Source organism: Dipodomys spectabilis, unplaced genomic scaffold, assembly GCF_019054845.1.
Source record: "Dipodomys spectabilis isolate Male_0828 unplaced genomic scaffold, ASM1905484v1 ptg000297l, whole genome shotgun sequence".
NCBI lineage: Eukaryota > Metazoa > Chordata > Mammalia > Rodentia > Heteromyidae > Dipodomys > Dipodomys spectabilis.
In genome coordinates this window covers 18,127,992-18,147,381 of record NW_024870974.1, presented here as the reverse complement: position 1 = coordinate 18,147,381, position 19,390 = coordinate 18,127,992, and the positions used below count along the sequence as shown (strand labels likewise).

At 39.9% G+C, this 19,390-nt stretch overlaps 1 protein-coding gene across 2 annotated transcripts; it reads right to left on the bottom strand.

Annotated features, from left to right (window-relative positions):
• Nucleotides 1-67: 67 nt before the first annotated feature.
• On the bottom strand, nucleotides 68-18,902 carry Prmt9 (protein arginine methyltransferase 9). 2 transcript variants are annotated; one of them, XM_042701608.1, is made up of 13 exons: nucleotides 18,579-18,902; nucleotides 16,311-16,459; nucleotides 14,597-14,833; nucleotides 14,016-14,183; nucleotides 11,166-11,268; nucleotides 9,684-9,790; nucleotides 6,978-7,170; nucleotides 5,447-5,630; nucleotides 3,552-3,903; nucleotides 3,195-3,518; nucleotides 1,902-2,055; nucleotides 573-695; nucleotides 68-293 (listed from the first exon to the last, which is right to left on the bottom strand). In XM_042701608.1, the coding sequence occupies exons 1-13, from the start codon at nucleotides 18,762-18,764 to the stop codon at nucleotides 78-80; spliced, it is 2,496 nt and encodes an 831-aa protein (XP_042557542.1). In that variant the 5' UTR covers nucleotides 18,765-18,902; the 3' UTR covers nucleotides 68-77. The 2 variants fall into 2 exon arrangements, with proteins under 2 accessions (XP_042557542.1, XP_042557541.1); XM_042701607.1 differs by having other exon boundaries at nucleotides 3,195-3,903.
• Between the last annotated feature and the right edge of the window lie 488 nt (nucleotides 18,903-19,390).

The following is a 19,390-nucleotide window of genomic DNA, read 5'->3' as shown; positions in this document are numbered from 1 at the left end:
TTATGATTACAATCCCACTAATTCGGATAAGAATTTTGTACTAGATGCTCTGAACAGTTTTCATTAGAAAACTGCTTTCATTTCTTTACTGTGATGCTGACACTGCTTTTGTGGTGCTGAACGCTGAGAACGAGTTCCTCTCCCATCTCCACCTGGATGGGATTATCTAGAACAACTGCAGCTTGTTTCCAGTGTGAGGCTTCACTTGAAGTGTCCAATTTAACCTCTTCATCAAGGTACATATGAAACCAAAATGGAATAGCAGTCACTTGTCCTGATCTACAGATGTGTACCTACAGAAAGCAAGAAATCACAAAAATCTCACCAGTGAAAATTGATTAAGCCTTCTTTCTCTTTTTAGTTAATTTTAAATACTGAAATTTAATAATACACTGAGTCACCCAAATAAAAATATTAGCCTATTTTGCTCATCATATTTGCTCAAATTAATTTTTGAATGTTTTTCAGAAGACTTAAATCTTCAAAAGCAGCAAGTAGAACATACAAATATTACCTAGTTTAATTAAGTATCATCCTGAATCTGAAAAGTGGTAACTACATGCTGAGCTTACCTTCACTTCTCTGCTGGAGGTGTTCAAATAAGGAGTCATCAAATCTAGTCTTAAGAGTTCCACTGGCTTGCTTAAAGGTAAACAGGGCAATGACGATAGGTCCAAAAACACACGAATAGGCACCTATGGAAAGGGTATTTTTTTCATTTTTTTTCATCCTTTTTGTGGTTAATGTCCATTAAGTGTTTGATTTGTACTTGACCCAATGACTGGATGCTTTTTATAATATAACTACTTCATTTATATTACCACACCAGATAAAGGCATAAAGATTTCCATTATTCCAGTTTTACAAGAATAATCCAAAGTTTAGTCAGTTTAAAAAATTTGCTTTTACTTCTAAAAACAAATTAAGCTTTTGCTTAACCAAACAGCTCTAAAAGCCTAGGATTTATGAGTTAAAAACTAGTATAGGATTACATGTTAAGTTTCTTGACAAAAAAATAAAATTCAACCAAATGGAAACCTGGAAAATAGTTTATTTCTAGAATCTAGAAATAGTTTATTTCTCAATCTTGGATGTAAATTTAGGAGCTTCTAAAAGGCCTATTCTCTTTGGCCATCATCTATATCAATCTGGAGTCTGGCTCTAGGTATCTGTAGTTGTCAAAGTCCTTAGATGTCTCCAGAATACAAAAGGAAACCCCACTGCCATTACATATTCTAGAGATCTTAGTTTTAAAGAACTCTTGCTATTAATACTTTCCACTGGGGCTGGGATGTAGCTCAGTGGCAAAACACTTGCCTAGCAACTGCAACATCCTGGGTTCGATCTCCAGTACCAAGAGGAAAAAAAAAAAGAAAATACAGTTAAAAAAAATCTTCCATTCTCTCCCTTTAAAATCCAGAGGAAAGTGTTACTTAAAGCTGCTTTCTGCTAGGCACTGGTAATTCACGCCTGCAATCCCAGCTAGTCAGAAGGCTGAGATCTGAGAATCACAATTTGAAAAGCCAGCCCGGCCAGGAAAGTCCATGGGACTCTTATCTCCAATTAACCACCAAAACAGCCAAGGAAGTAAAGCTGTGCTCAAGTGGTAGAGCACTAGCCTTGAGTAAAAAGCTCAAGGACAGCACCCATGCCTTGAGTTTAAGCCCCAGGACTGGCACCCAAAAAACAAAAACAAAACAAACAAAAACAACAATAAAAGCTGCTTTCATTTCTATAAAACCTTCATAGAGATACAAGCCCTCTCCCCCTCCCCTCTCTCTCCATCTCTCCCTCTCCCTCCCTCCTCTCCCTCTCCCTCTCTCTCTCTCATTCCAACAGCACCCAACCTTCCTTTCCATCACTGACAGAAATCCTACACCATTTCTTTTCTAGATGCTCACCTGAAACTGGTTGATAAAAGGTGCTATATTTAACCCAAGTGTACGATCCGTTCCCTGAACAGCGCTCTCTTCTAGCAGTGTTTGTGACTCCACGAGCATCCCAAACATCAGCATATACTGAGGAAAGATTTTGCCTCCAGACTGCAGTAAACACCTAAGGAAGGGTAAATATGTTAAAATGTTTTTCAATCCTCTATGTTTTGTAGATCTCAATAACTAAAAGCCATGAATTACTGAGCTACAGTTTATATACAGTCTAATGGACTGTGTTATTATTGACTACAAGTTCAGAGTGGTAAACTACTGAAAATAATTTCCCAGTAAGTCAAACTTAGAGTGATAACTGACCTAAAGAGAAAAAAATAATTATGTAACTATAACCCACCCCCACCCTGTTCATTGCCTTTACATTAAATATCTATTTAAAAAAGAGAGAGAAAAAGAGTAAAGAAAGAAAGCCAAAGAAAGGAAGAAAGAAAGGGAGGAAGGGAAGGAGGAAGAAAGGGAGGGAAGGAGGAAGGAAGGAGAGAGAGAAAGGGAGAAAGAAAGGAAGGAAGGAAGAAAGAAAGAGAAAGATAAGCCGGGCGCCGGTGGCTCACGCCTGTCATCCTAGCTACTCAGGAGGCTGAGATCTGAGGATCGAGGTTCAAAGCCAGCCCGGGCAGGAGAGACGGTGAGAATCCTATCTTCAATAAACCACTAGAAAACCAGAAGTGGCACTGTAGCTCAAGTGGTAGAGCGCTAGCCTTGAGCTGAAGAGCTGAGGGACAGCGCCCAGGCCCAGAGTTCAGGCCCCATGACCGGACCCCAAAAAAAAAAAAAAAAAAAGAATTAAACAATCTACACTGAAGGAGAAATGCCTTTAAAAAGAGACATAATATATTACAAAATGTGTTATAAAACAACCCAAGAGGATAGGGAATTATTCCCAAAATGCCATCAAATGAGTGCTGCGTTTTTCTAACATTACAGTTTAAAAATGTGATTTCTCTGTATTTATACTGAATGTCTTACTATTTTCAAGATATCATTAAACTCCTTCTGTGAAACATAGGCTGCCTAAATCCAAAATAGGTCTTTTTCTTCACATCTACAGTGCACAAATTCCTTTAGCAGAAAAGGTACTAATAACAGGTCTACAAAGAGAAAGGCATGAAGTCACAACTACCAAAAAGCAATACTTAAGGAACAATGATCCAGACTCATTTTTGCAGCCATGCCATTCAAGAAAAGAACTGACCTGAAGAATGAGCTGAACAAAACGTTGAAATTTATATCTACTCTGTGTTTTACCTGGATATTGCAGCTTTTTCCATTATTTCCTGTTGAATAAGTCCAGACGGTTCAATGGCATCCAGTATGATTATGCTCCACAACTTGTCTGACTCCGGCCTCTGCAGCACAGCAGACTCATCCTCCACATGCCTCAGCCAAAACTCCAGTGTTTCCTTAGGAAAGTGATTGGCTTCAGATATGAGGTCAAGAGCAGTACGATGCTGGTCTTTTTCCACAGAACTGTAAGGTTTAACCTGCCCAAGTGTGCCGGCAATTATAGGCAGGACAGAGAAGCCTTCAGACACATCTAACACATAGAAAGGTTCAGGGATGTCCTGTGCAGTGTAACTCTGTCCAGTTCCACAGTGTACCTCATTATCCTGACACTGAGTATCCATAGCCTGGCACAGCTTCTCTGGGGCCAAAGAAGATAACACTCTCTTCATGGCCATCTTAAAGCCTTCGTGATATGAAGTGTTGTTGAGCAAAGCAATTTCGGTGGATTCCAATATACACATTTGCTCTACACAATCTGGTTTACTGGTCTGAAGATTAGCCAGGGCACTACAGAGTTCAGCCTCATTCCCGAAAGATAGCAAGTCTTTATTCCTGGTAAAACTTTTTACAACTTCCATCTCATGGTCCAAAGCCAAGACATTGATTCTCAAGTAACAATCCTGACAAGATGCTTCCATTGTAATATGATCACCAGGCTTTACCCAGTAGTCTTCATTAGTAAAAAAAGAAAGAGTTTTTAAAAAGCAATTAATATGGAGCACTTTAACTCAGAGGATCACACACACACATACACACACACACACATCTCTATCTCACATCTATCCCCCTATTTAAAACATGTAAAGAAGGATTTACATTTACACATTTAATGTATATAAAAATAGGGAAATCCCATCAGCTTAACTTAGGGAAAAACTAAACTTTGAAGATTCTATAATTTGTAGTACTATGGAGAGATTCAAGAGCTCCACATCCCATTATTGGATCCTAACTGTATCACCATTATGGTCGTGTGTGCCCACACACACACACTAGGGCCTTGAAGTCAGGGCCTGGTGCTGCCCCTGAGTTTTTGCTCAAGGCTAGTACTCTACTACTTGAGCCACAACTCCACTTCTGGCTTTTTTGGGTAGTTAACTAGAAATAAGAGTCTCATGGACTTTCTGGCCCAAGCTGGCTTTGAACCTCAATCCTTAGATCTCAAGCCTCCTGAGTAGCTAGGATTAAACATACAAGCTACCAGCACCTGGAAGTCATTTGCTTTTTAAAATTAAAATTTATATATGTCATCATGTCCCCAAATTGATGAGGGTAGGAGAGATAATAGAGGACTTAAGGGACTCTATCATCTTTGGCAATGAAGTTATCAAAAATAAAGATAAAGCCAGAGCAGGTGACTCATGCCTACTCAGGAGGCTGACATCTGAGGATCACAGTTCAAAGCCAGCCCGGGCAGGAAAGTCCGTGAGACTCTCTTCTCCAATTAACCACCAGAGAACCAGAAGTGGTGCTGTGGCTCAAGTGGTAGAGTGCTAGCCTTGAGCTGAAGAGCTGAGGGACAGTGCCCAGGCCCAGAGTTCAAGTCCACGACTGGCAAAAAAACAAAAACAAAAACAAAAATTTCTTCTAAGCAGGGCACTAGTGGCTCATATTTGTAAATCCTTGCTACTCAGGAGGCTGAGATCTGAGCAGTGGAGCACTAGCCTTGATCAAAAAAGCTAAGGGACAGCACCCAGGCCCTGAGTTCAAGCCCCATGACTGACCTTAAAAAAAAATTCTTCTAGACAGAAAATACCTTTGATAAAGATTTTCCCTAGGGAAGTTCATGGATCCCCAAACTCAAACTGCAAAATTCTGTGCTACAAGTGTTGTACTTTTATGACCTAGTGCTCCACAAATTCCATCCGTTGGGTTCTCTAATGGGTAATATACCTACAATTAAAACAATACTTGGCCAACATTTTCCATCAAAAACTAGACCAGCATTTCTTTTGTCTACTATTAACCAGAAAACCACTTAATGGTAAGTATTTCTAAGGATATACAGCAGTGTTCTGTTTTAAATCTCTCTGCTTAATTATATGTATTAGCTACTTAAATTTACTTCTGAAAAAGGAAAATAAAATCTGAACGACTACCTAATCTCTCTCGATGGAAAACTTCGTATCCAAAGTCATTTTTCCCCATTTTAGTGCACAAATGTACCAATGGGAAAAAAAATCAAAACAAAAATAAAAATGAGACGCACCTACCTGCAAGGTCCTGCACAGGGTACACAGCCTGCTCCCAACAAGTTTCCTCGCCAGGACTTGTGGACAGACTGTACTCCTCATCAAGCTGGAGCACAAACCAAACCACAATGGCATCCAGTGTGCCTTCTTTAATAACAGGAATGCTAATTTGGCCAGGTGTTTTAGTTGTAAGAGTTTTTAATTCCTAGAAAAGCAACAGTAGGATTTAGTACACTAGAATGTGTATTGTCTTAGTATCACTACTCCATCCCTCAGCTTTTCAGGCCTGCCCTTGGAAAATGAGCATCTTAGTGCTTAAAGTTACTTACAGCACATTACATGAGAAGTTGTGACCGATTACATTGGAGTACTATGTAATTACTAAAAAGTTACTGATGCAGAGAAAAAACTATGATGTACTGTTGGATGACAAAGGCAAGTAGCAAACCAATATAAATTACATATGTGTGTGTGTGTGTGTGTGTGTGTGTGTGTGTGTGTGTGTGTGTGTAAGAGAGGGGGGGGGGAGGGAGAGAGATTGGGAGGGTTTTGATTAAGTGATAGTTTAGGCAACAAGTTTATCTCAACCAATAAAAAAGCTAGGCATCCTGGTACACATCACCCCACCTAAATAAGAGGATCACAGTTCCAAGCCAGTCTAGACATTTGCAGAGCCTTTTCAAAAACTAAAGGAAAAAAAAAGGCTGGGGAGTGGCTCAAGTGGTAGAGCACTTTTATACCAAGCCCAAAGTGTAGAGCTCAAACCCTAGTACTGGTCCCACAAAAGTGTGTGTGTGTGTATGTGTGTGTGTTTATATTCATAAAACAAAAAAACAAGTCTAGAAAGATACTTCCAAATTAGTATGGGGCAAAAAAGCTTAGAAACATAAAGGGAAGAAAAATACTAGGCCTTTTCATTTCTATTTTTCTGTATTGCTGGAAAGTGCTATATAGAGAGCCATTACTGGCAAAGTTAAAATTTTCATAAGATATATGTGTAAACAAAAATTTTAATGCACTTCAAATATCAAAAAATGGCTAGGTGCTGGTATATAATCTATAATCCTAGTTAATCAAGAGGCTGGAACCAGCCTCAGCGCTTACTAACCTATAAGTAGAATTGCAAACTCATAAGTCTGTCTCATATATATATATATTTTTGTTTGTTTGTTTGTTTGTTTTGCCAATTGTGGGGGCTGAACTCTGGGCCTGGGCGCTGTCCCTCAGCTCTTCAGCGCAAGGCGAGTGCCCTACCACTTGAGCCACAGCACTACTTCTGGCTTTTTTCTGCTTATGTGGTGCTGAGGAATCGAACCCAGGGCCTCACGCATGCAAGGCAAGCATTCTACTACTGAGCCAACTTCCCAGCCCCTGTCATATATTCTTATGGTCTTTCTTACCCAGACTGGTTTCAAGCCACAAACCTTTGATCTCAGCTTCTTGAGTAGTTAGGATTAGAGGTATGAGCCACCAGTGCTCAGCTCATGTCCTTTATATCATTTTAAACAAAACATAAAATGTAATGCTTGAATAATCACATTTTTGTTTTTACCTGAAGATCATTAAAATCGACTTTCATAATTTCAAAGCACTCTGTCAAAGCCAAATATCCTCCAGAAATTCGACTCATTTTTTCAGTTGTATAAGGCTCAACTGTTTCTTCAGTATCGAGAGAAGAATAAGCTGGACTCTGAAATTTCACATTTGGTGGCAAATGGATACCAGCAACGTCTTTAACCACCACTCTGGTGAGAAATGCAATTTATTTAAAAAAAAAAAAAGGCAATGAATCAAGAAATATCACCTAATATTGAGTTCAGAACAAGATAAATGCAAATATAAGGTAGACCCTTATGTGTCAAGGTCAAGGCTTCTTAAATATATATGTACAAGTATGTGCATGTTGGACAAAAGAAAAACCAGGCATGTGTGTGCACACACATGCATCTCATAATGGATCACTTGCACAAAATTCAAACATTAATATGTGGACATCAAGAGAGCAGCTACTTTTGAGGGAGTGAGAGCCCTGGTAATACAAAAGGGCTTCTTCCTGGGTACTTTCTAGTGTGGTAGTTCTGATCCTCAGTCAGAGCAGTGGTTACCAAAGTGTATCCACTTAGTGAAATTAATCAAATTATAAATTTCTGACTTATGCATTTGTGGTAAAAATGGCTTCACTCGTAAAATTTACACTGACAACAGAAACACTTCATAACACTTTAGCTACACCCTTATGTAAAAAGAAACATTCCAAACCTCAAAAGCGTTTCAGGTTTTTTAAATTCAAATAAACTTTTAGAAACTTTTATGCTCAAAAAAATGAGTTATCAGCTGGCCATTGATGGTTCATGCCTGTAATCCTAGCTTCTCCAGAGGCTGGAATCTGAGGACTGCAGTTTGAAGCCAGCCAGGGCAGTCCATGAGACTCTTAACTCCAATTAACCACCCAAAAGCCAAAGTGGAGTTGTGGCTCAATTGGTAAAGTACTAGCCTTGAGCAAAAAAGCTTAGGGACAGCACCCAGACACTGAGTTCAAGCCCCAGGACCAACACACACACACACATACACATACACGTATGTGTATTTATGTATACATATATATACACATATTTATCAAAATACGTGGCAAATAAGTTCCTTTTAGATTATAAAATACAGTAACATAAAAATATTGTCAAAACATCATAGCAAATAAAAATTGAACATCATCTTCACAGTACTCCTGATTTCTTCACAATTAAACACTTGATGTGTATCTTTGCATACCATTTTAAAAAATGTGTATATAATATGAATATATATTATTGAAAAATATAAATCTATATTCCTCTGCTCCTAACTTTCTAATTTTGAAAATCATCCAAGTTCATACAAGTTTCCAGAACAATATAAAAAACTCCCACAAGCTTTACAGTGTTTTGCTACATTTATTGTGCTCTCTATTTTTTTCTGTGCCCTTTGAACCCATTTCTGAGTCCATCTAAACTTCAACAGACATTGCAATATATATTTATTACAAAAAAATTAAAATTTCTTAATCCTAGTACTGTTATTTAAGTATTTTCCAACCAACAAGTGGTATTCTTTATTTTGTTAACTGTCTCTTTAACCTCCTTCAATCTGGAACTATTCCTGTTTCCTTTGCTTTCTCAACATTGACATTTTTGAAGGTAGACCAGTTATCTCAAGGAATGGTCCAACTTGGGTTTGCATATGTTTTCCTTGCAACTAGGTACTTCTTTAACACTCTGTATGCAATACCATCTAAATGCTGACTGGTGACATTAACTTTAGCCTCTTGGTAAAGATGTTATGTGGTTTCATCTCTGCACAATTAACAATTTTCCTTTTAAAATAAGTACTTTCTGTATTATTCTGTATAAGTACATAAATAGCCAAATTGCCCTGAGTATCCATCATGATTCTTGCCTGCATCTTTATATGACAACTGCAAATAGTTATTCTGCACCATTTATATTAGTCTATATTAATTGGGGAGTAAGTCTCAGGAACTTTCCTACCTGGAATAGCTTTGAACCATATACTCAGATTTCAGCCTCCTAAGTAGTTAGGATTATAGGTGTGAGCCACTGGCACCCAGCCACCTGTCTAGAACTCAGACTCCTATTTAAGGGTTTAATTCTTTTTTTTTTTTTTTGGGGGGGGGGGTCCAGTCGTGGGGCCTGAACTCTGGGCCTGGGCGCTGTCCCTCAGCTCTTCAGCTCAAGGCTAGTGCTCTACCACTTGAGCCACAGCGCAACTTCCGGCTTTTTTTCTTTTTGCTTATATGGTGCTGAGTAATCGAACCCAGGGCCTCAGGCATGCAAGGCAAGCGCTCTACCACTGAGCCCCCTTCCCAGCCCCTAAGGGTTTAATTCTTAAGTAATAGTCTTTATGTTGGTTCTTAAATTTTCCTATATTTGGCTAATTGGAGGCAAGCCACATAAGAGCCAGCCATATATAATTTCACATATAATTTTAGCATTCAGAGGATGAAACAGGAAGATCACAAGTTTAAGGCCAGCAAATAGATTTTGTGCACCAAATATTAATTGAAGTATGGTATTATTTTGTCTTGTTAGGTATGCCAGGCTGGCCTCAAATTCACTATGTAGCCCACTTTGCCCTTTTAATAAAGATCTTCCTCTCACTTGAGTGCTGAAATTATTATAAGGTAATATTACCATACGTACCAGCAGAAACAGAATTAATACTAAAATTATTATTTTTAAACATTTACTATTTAGTCACTTACCTATGGTGTCTTCTTATCTCTGCACATTCTACTGCTAATCCATATATAGTAGCATTTGCTGGTATAACTTTCCCATATTTTTCACAATTACCATTTTCACCTTTGGTCTGAAAATAGAGTAATAAAAACCTATTACATAAGCAAAAATACACATAGGATAAGCTACAAAAATTCACCAGAACATTAGAAAGACAAGTAGGTTAAAGAAGTTTTCTCTTTAAAAGTATTCTCATTGCTATGCATGTGTATATTAATTTTACAACATAATTACAAAGGAGGGAGGGACAGACTGAGAGATAGAAGTCTACATAAGAAATGAAATTTAGAGTATAACTTTGAGAATCCAAAATCATCATTACTTTTTTTTTTCTTTTGGGGGGGGGAGGGGGTCCGGTCATGGGGCCTGAACTCTGGCCCTGGGCGCTGTCCCTCAGCTCTTCAGCTCAAGGCTAGCTCTCTACCACTTGAGCCACAGCGCCATTTCCGGCTTTTTTCTTTTTGCTTATGTGGTGCTGAGGAATCGAACCCAGGGCCTCAGGTATGCAAGGCAAGCACTCTACCACTGAGCCACCTTCCCAGCCCCATCATTACTTTCTTAAAAAAGAAATTGCTGAAAGTGATGCTGTGGCTCAAGTGGTGGAGCACTAGCCTTGAGCTCAAAAAGCTCAGGAACAGCACACAGGCCCTGAGTCTAAACCCCAGGACCAGCAAAAAAATAAATAAATAAATTGCTGCTATTCTTTCAACTTCTAACTTATTTTAAATTCTTCTCATTTTTATAATAACTTTTTATTACATGCTAAAATCATTTTATATTATATATCTATGACTTGTGGTCTATAGCAGAAAATTTCTATGTAAAATATAATAGTCCTATTTAATCAGCAACTATACCAACTATACCAAGCCAGTGTTACTCTACTTCCTTTTGATGGTTTTCCTAAGTTCCAAGCAGTGAGGGGTGTGAAACTGAAAGTACTTCCCTCTATAACCATACTCAAGAACTCCATGGTCAGTCCCTCCACAATTCCTCATCTGAGCACACAGATGAACAGATGAACATATCCCTTCATGGCTCTCCTTTCTTTTTTTTTTTTTTTTTTTTTGTCGGTCGTGGGGCTTGAACCCTGGACCTGGGCGCTGTCCCTCAGCTCTTCAGATCAAGGCGAGTGCTCTACCACTTGAGCTACAGCGCCACTTCCTGTTTTCTGGTGGTTTATTGGAGATAGGAGTCTCACGGTCTCTCCTGCCCGGGCTGGCTTTGAACCACGATCCTCAGATCTCAGCCTCCTGAGTAGCTAGGATTACAGGCGTGAGCCACCAGCGCCCAGCATGGCTCTCCTTTCAACTACCCAGTATATACCTGACAATGGGAAATACATTTCCTATTGCTTTGTAAATACTTTGGGGGCCCAATAACTCTCTAATGAATCTGAAAACAATAAGTTATTCATCAAATTTAAGTGTTTTTGTGTTGCTTACCTTTGGTGGCAAAAGTAAATGCTCCCATGCATGAATTAAACTCTCCACAATTCCTTCTCCAAATAAACCTGCATCGACAGTTTCTGTTACAACTAGGGAAACTCTATAGAATGATTTTTTAAAGATATATGTAAGTAAAATGACATGCTATTTATATAAAGATGTCAAAGCTTACAGTTTTTATAGAAACAGTCCACAAGTAACTTTCTCACACAGTTCATTTCAGTATTCCTCTGAATCTTGAGGAACTGTACTCTAAAGTTCCTCTGACTCCTGTTCTCCACTGTACACTGATTCCTTCCCTTTCTTGGAGTAGGGAGAATAACATCCTCACTCTTCTTCCACTACCTAAAGTGCTAAGAGGCACTCATTCCTATTACCTTTCTCAGTCCCTGTCCTTAATGACACTTATTTCTAATTATATGCTTTTACTTCTAAAATATGCTCTAATAAGCTGTCTTTTTCATAAAAGTCTTTGCCCATAATATTCCTACCTTTCAAAAACTCAATCTTTATCATCTATGATATTGTATTATTCATGTTTGCCTCTTAAATGTTCATTGTGCCTCTTCTCTCACTTTTCTAAAGTCTCCACAAAGCTATTCTGAGTTGGAGCAGGCTCAGAATATCCATTCTTTCTAGAAAGTTATACTTACAAACATACCAAAATAATTCTTCTCTTCTAAACACCTTTAGCCTTACTGCCAGTATCATTCATTTTGTACTTTGAAGATAGACAAGTTTCATGGGTATTCTTCATCTTCCTATCTAGATCTTAAGTGTCTTGAAGGCAAGAAAGAATTTTCCTGAGTGTCTAAACCAAATATTATACATATTAAAATAATTAATATTCATAATGGCATGTATTTAGAATATTTATGGTGTCTCAGATCATATAATCCAACATCTGAAAGTCTAGAGACCTGTTTAAGGTCAAAATGAATAACAAGCTGAATTAAAATTTGTATATACTGATTAAAATATAATAGATCTTACTGCAACTTTATGAGAAAAATACAAATTGAATTAAAGTATCCATGGGCTGAATTATGTGCATCTACTCCTCAACTCTTAGGTTAAAACTCTAAACTCTAATATGACAGTATTTAGAAAAAGAGTTTAGAAGCTTATAAATGTTTTTTAAAAAAAGATCTTCAGGGGCTGAGAAAGTGGCTCAGTGGTAGGGTGCTTGCCTTGCATGCATGAGGCCGTGGGTTCAATTCTTCAGCACCACATAAAGCAGAAAAAGCCGGTAGGGGCACTGTGGCTCAAGCGGTAGGGTACTCGCCTTGAGCTGAAGAGCTGAGGAACGGTGCCCAGGCCCAGAGTTCAGGCCCCACAACCGATTTAAAAAAAAAATAAAAGGTCTTCAGAGTAGGATCCTAATGTAGTATATATTAGTGTCCTTATAAAAGGAGAGAAATCAGAGACCATTCACACATAGGAGAAAAACCAGGTAAAGACAGATTGAAGGTGATCATCTTCAAGATAAGACCTCTCATTTTAAAAAATACACATCTCTTATTTAAGCTATATAGACTGTAGAATTGTGTTAAGGCAACCAGAACACAACACAATTAGCACAACACCACAATTCAGGACAGTGTTGTTGTTTCTTTTTCTTTTTTTTTGGGTCCGGTCGTGGGGCCTGAACTCTGGGCCTGGGCACTGTCCCCCAACTCTTTAGCTCAAGGCTAGCACTCTATCACTTGAGCCACAGCGCCACTTCCGGCTTTTTTCTTTTTGCTTATGTGGTGCTGAGGAATCGAACCCAGGGCCTCAGGCATGTAAGGCAAGCGCTCTACCACTGAGCCACCTTCCCAGCCCCTGGAACAGTGGTTTTTAAAAATATTTTTGTTGTTGTTTTCTCATAAAAGTGATATGTATATGCCTCAGCAATTTAATTATAGTTCTCTAATGGGAAGAACAAATGCAGAGACCATTGAAAAGTGTATGTATATACAGTATTATTATATAAAAATAGAGTCCAAAGTAACTTTTTTCAATATCAACTAAATTTAAGTACCATAGGGAAACACAACCCAAAAGAGTCTATAAAACAAGTATTTTATTTTAAAAAGTTCCTAAAATTATGTTGTCAGACCAGATGATCTTGAAATCCTTTCTAGTTCTAAAATCCCATGACTATTATGATATATATCACAGTGAGGCAGAGGCCAAAAATCATTAACAAGTGACACTGTCAAAACTTTCATTTTCAACAAGGGCAGCATTAACACAAAGTGTGTTAAGTCCATTATTTTAGCTCCGTTCATGTTTGGGGGAATGAGTTACTGGGCTTTTTGCTTTGGGGTTTTGAACTCAAGACCTTGTTCTTGTGAGGCAAAGACTCTACCACTCAAGTAACATTCCTAGTCCTTTTTTGTCTTATTTATTGGATAGGGTCTTTCTTTCCTAGGGCTAGTATCAGAATTCAATCCTCCTACTTATGCCTTCTCCACTTAATATGAACTACCATACAGGGCTTTTAGTTGAGATGGGGTCTTGATAACCACTGTCCGGGGACCAGCTTAGAGCTGTAATCCTCTCCACGTCTCAAGTGACTGGAATTACAGGTATGTAGCACCACACTAAACTTATTTTTAAAGTTAAGGATCACAAATTAAAACATTGAAATCTAAAGTTTATTAAATCCCTTGCCACAGATTTTTCCCAAGATCTTAATTTTTTTTGTTAACACTTACATGATGCTAATAGGAAATCTGTCTTTTATTAAACTATCTTTACAAACTAAGGGTGTTGGTATTTTTTGTTAGGACTAGATGCTAGAAATGTATCTTAATTCTTACCAAAAAAATAGTGACTTGTAAATAAGAAAATTTATAATACCTTTCAGGAATATGTTTTGGAATTTCTAAGTCAAGTGACTTCATGTGTAAAAGTTTTATCCCCGTGTCCATCTTGTTTGCAGATACGACATCACGAGCAAGTTCATACATGGTCTTGGATAACTCACATGCATACACTGACAGTGCCCCAGCATTTTTAGCGAACATACTATGAAAGAGAAAAGGACTCCATCAAAATGTTAATAGACTTGTAAAGCTAGAAATAGGAGGTTTTATTCTTTAATCATTACTCATTCTGTAGTCTCAGAACTGAAAAAAAAAAGAATATTCTTGTCCAGAAAAAAAATCACTCAATATGCATGTAGCACACTTTTAAGACAGATGAGAAGACTGCCAAGAGGCTTTCTAGCATCTACCACCACAATGCTAATACAAAAAAATTCTCTTAAGAGAAACTCAAAATTTCAGTAATCCAAATTTTGCATAGCAGTCTTCTCTAATTCTTAACAAAATTAGTGAAAAACAAGTGCTACTTTAAAATTCCAATTTTTGGTATCTGGAATAAGCTTCAATTTACATTAATACAGGTGAAAATGTAATCAAAGAGCAATTACAACAAACCTCAATATTCCAGTTCCTGCTCCAATGTCTAAAACACTTTTGGACCCCGAACAGACAGCCTTTTGGATTGCTGCATTGTAGGCAAGATTCCTTCTGGTGTCATTAAGCATAATAAAGTGCCAGCGCTCAACCAACCAATTTGCAACACGATAAAAATTCTCCTTTGCATCATTGAATTCAGGGTTTAACTTTACTGCTTTATGAAAATATCCAGCTGCTTCATCTCTAAATCCCATTCTAGAACAACAAAAAGAAAAGTTAAAGACAAAACACATTCAACTACATGTGAGAATCCCTTATTAACATTCATATCCAAAAGAATATAGGATATGTTCTTTGGAAAGCTTTTTGTGACCATTACAAAATGCCAGGTTAAGCTGGGTACCAGTGGTTCGTGTCTGTAATCCTAACTACACGGGAAACCAAGATACAAGGATCGTGGCTCAAACATGCCCAGGCAAGAAAGTCCATGAGACTCTTACCTCCAATAAACTACTCAGAAAAAGCTGGAAGTGGCAATGTGTCCCAATTGGTACAGTGCTAGCCTTGAGCCAAAAAAGCTCAGGAGCAGTGCCAGGCCCTGAATTCAAACCCCCAGGACTGGCAGAAAAAGAAAAGGAGGGGAGAGGAGGGGAGGGGAGGGGAGGGAAAAGAAAAGGGCAAGGCAAGGGCAGGGAAGGGAAGAGGGGGTGGGAGTGAACAAAACTATCAAGCCACCTAGAACAGTGCCTCTCTAATTTGTCCTTTCTTGAAATTGGTTGTTTGCTGGCCAGTAAAATTACACAATGTGATAGCATGCAGCTCATATATCATAGATTTCTAAACAGTTATATTCCGAAACTCAACATGGTGTCAATGAGTTAAAAAAAACACCTTTTCATCTAATTATTCATTTAAATACATTTGTTTAAATCTGATGATACTGGATTAATAAAAGGTTATAAAGTTGAAATACTCAAGATACTTCACAAATAAATGTCCAGAGAGAAAGCTGTATTTTCTCTCCTAGAACAGTGATTTATTTTTATTTTTATTTTTTGTCAGTCGTGGGGCTTGAACTCTGGGCTTGGGCGCTGTCCCTGCACTCTTCAGCTCAAGATAAACGCACCACCTCTTGAGCCACAGCGCCACTTCCAGTTTTCTAGTAGTTTTATTGGAGATTAGAGTCTCACGGACTTTTCTGCCCAGGCTGGCTTTGAACCGTGATCCTCAGATCTCAGTCTCCTGAGTAGCTAAGATTATAGGCGTGAGCCACCAGCACCTGGCAACAGCGATTTTTTTTTAACAGACCGTTTTTTATTACAAAAAGTATTTTAAAAAAACCAACACTGGCATAGATAATAAAGGTAAGGGCAAGTGATTATGTAGTAAATGATATAATACAACTACTATGATATTTCAGATTATATCTACTATTCCTGTTTTTTCCTTGTTACTAGCATATCCTTCATTACATCAACTACCTGTTAATACCTCACATTAAAGCTTCCCTGTATCAAATTACTTAAATTGTCAGGCATGGTGGTACATATGTATAGTCTCAGCTACTCAGTAGAATAATATAGGACTCGCTTAAGCCTGTGAGTTCTAGACTAGCCTGCAACCAAGAAGACCAGTGAAGCTCCATCTCAAACAAGGCAAATTACTGTATAATTTATCACTTACTCCTAATACAGAATAATACTTAGCAAGTAATACAGAAATTAGTACAAACCTGAAGAGATGTTCCCCCATACTATTACAAATCACTTCATCATCAGGAAATAGTTCCAAGGCCTGTTCGTAACAACTGAGTAAGTCTTGTATTCGATTGAGTGCATCAAGTTCTTCTGCCCATTTGAACAATGTATACTGAAAAGTTTCCTTTATAAACAAGAAAAAAAGTCAATAAAGACAGACTCAGAGTTCAAGCCTCACAACTGACCAAAAAAAAAAAATCTCACTGAATGGTTCTGGAAAATGACTTTTACTATTATATTGCAATAATATGCAGAATTAGACAGGCTGAGCATTCTAACTCTTTGCATGCTTATCTGCCATATCACAAAATCTCTTGTTCTCCTATTTCTTTTTTCTAGATCAGTATTTCTGGAGTTTCTCCTTGACCCTCTCCTCTTTTCTTACTCATTGCCAATGCATTAACCTTCTCCCCTATTTGTAAATGATGCTACATCATTTACAATTCAGTCCTTGATTTTCTGACTCATACAGCTTCCTACTAGTCATTACAACCAAACAAGCATTTCCTCACATGTGGCTCTTTTCTAATATTTTCTCAGCATTCAGTGTTAACCTAGGCTAAATCAAAATGATGAGCAACATAAATTCTGTTCCTTTTTTCAAGAGATAAAGAGGGAAGAGGAGGAAATGATAGTTTGGCAGAAAAATAGAACCCTACTGAATACGACATAGGGCATCTGCCAAATGAATACAATTTTTATGCATGTGTTTTTATCCACTACTGAGGACTAGATCCCAGGGCCTCACCTCACACATTTTGCAAGTGTCAGACATTTTCTTTTTGTTTTTTTTTTTTGTTGTTTGTTTGTTTTTGTCGGTCGTGGGGCTTGAACTCTGGGCTTGGGCGCTGTCCCTCAGCTCTTCAGCTCAAGGTGAGCGCTCTACGACTTGAGCTACAGCGCCACTTCCAGTTTTCTAGTGGTTTATTGGAGATAAGAGTCTCACCAACTTTCCTGCCCAGGCTGGCTTTGAACCCAGATCCTCAGATCTTAGCCTCCTAAGTAGCTAGGATTAAAGGCGTGAGCTGGCGCCGGGCTCTTTTCTTTCTTTTTGTTTTTTTAACCATGCCCACCTGGCTTGTTTATTGGAGAAAGGGATGTGGACTAACAATGTAAAGACAGCTGGGATGGTTTAAATACACTAAATATGGGGCTGGGAATGTGGCTCAGTGGTAGAGTGCTTGCCTAGCATGCATGAAGCACTGGGTTCAATTCCTCAGTACCATATAAACAGAAAAAGCCAACGTGTTGCTGTGGTAGAGTGCTAGCCTTGAGCAAAGGAAGCTCAGGGACAGTGCCCAGGCACTGAGTTCAAGCCCCAGGACTGGCAAAAAAAAAAAAACCCACAAGAACAAAAAACACTAAGTATCTTTAAGAGACATACTGTCCCTGTTTACAATACAGGAAACTAGGAAACACAGAGCTGTAAAGAACACTTAGATTGACCACTACTCTACTGCTGACTACATAGAGAAAGAAAAGGATCACACAACATCTCCTCCTCCTAAATGGAACAGGACAGCTGGTCCTGAAATTTAAGTGAACTACAAAAGTCTAGATGCTACTGACATCTAGTGGGTAGGACTAAGATGCTCCGTGCTCTCCTTCCCCACTATAAGGAATTATTTTACCTAGAATGTCATTAGTATTAAGGGTGAGAAACCCTGGACAAAATGAAGCGGCAGCAACTGAAGAAGCTACATTCTAAAACTACTTGGACGAAAAAAGGAAGAAGAAGAAGAAGGGGGACGGACGTGTTTCAACAGAGTAACTTGCAAATCATCAATGAGTGAAGCCAAAGATGAAGTTCAGGGCGCTGTATTCCACGACAGTGACCCACAACCATCCCTTTCACATACAGCAAATAGAAATGCAGGGGTCTCCCAAAAGAAGGGTACTGAAATTACATGTAAGTGAGAAAGAGGCTATTGGTGACCCCCCCTCATTTTGCAATCCGTCGATCTTCGGGATTTTAACTAAGGAAATGTGGCGACAGAGACGTGACATCTAATTTTTCCCAAGTAAAACGAACACCTGTGTTGAGGCAGCTCGAATCCCCCAAATGGGAAGCGCACTGAGGCGTGACCCAGGGCAGCCCACGAGAAGCGGGCGAGGGACTGTGAATATTACGGACATTGGTTTTTGAAGGAACCCCCGTTGTGCCGGGCTTGGGGGTGTGGGAGCTCGGGGCGCCTTCCCTCCAGGACCCGCGGCGGCGCCCGCAGGCCGGGGCGGGGCCTCACCTTCACGCCGTCTTTCAGCTCCGGGGCCAGGCTGAGCACCAGCAGGTAGTGAGCGTAGGCCGTGCCGAAGTCCCGGGCGCCCAGACAGTGCTCGGCGCTCTGCAGGGACCGCGACACCAGCTCGTCCCGGCCCGCAGCAATGGCGGCGCCCCGGCGGGGCCTGGACCGAGGCCGCGAGTTCGGCATGGCCAAGTCACGGCTGGTAGGAGCTCAGAGGGAAAAGAAAAAAAACGCCTCCACGTTACGTTCCCGGGCCGGCCGGACTCAATGAAGGAAAGTTCTGGATGGGCGACAGGTGAGCGCGCCCACCGGCCGTCCACCACAGGCCCCGCCCTCTCCTCCACCGGAAGACGGCGTTCTCCGCCCAACTGCAGACTGGGTTGGACGGCGCGCGCGGTGATGACGTGAGCACGTACGACGCGAGCGGTCCTTGCGCATGCGTGGGTGCCGGTACTGGCTTGCCTTGGCGGAACGTCTTCCTCCCTCGAACTTGGACGGCTGTCTGGTCGCTCTCTGCTTGCTTCCCCGACTGTGTGGTGGCGGTGTGAGGCCCCCCGTGGCGCAGACGCAGAGCGCGGCGCTGCACACTCCTATAGCCACTGGCTGCCAGACGTTTGGGGACGCTGCTTGAGGTGTTTGGGGATCGCCGTGTACCGGATTCGACGCGCCCCGAGCCCTAGAGGGCTGGGAAGGTGGCTCAGTGGTAGAGCGCTCGCCTCGCACGCATGAGGCCCTGGGTTCGATTCCTCAGCACCACACAAACAGAAAAAGCCAGAAGTGGCGCTGTGGAGCACTAGCAGAAGAAGCTCAGG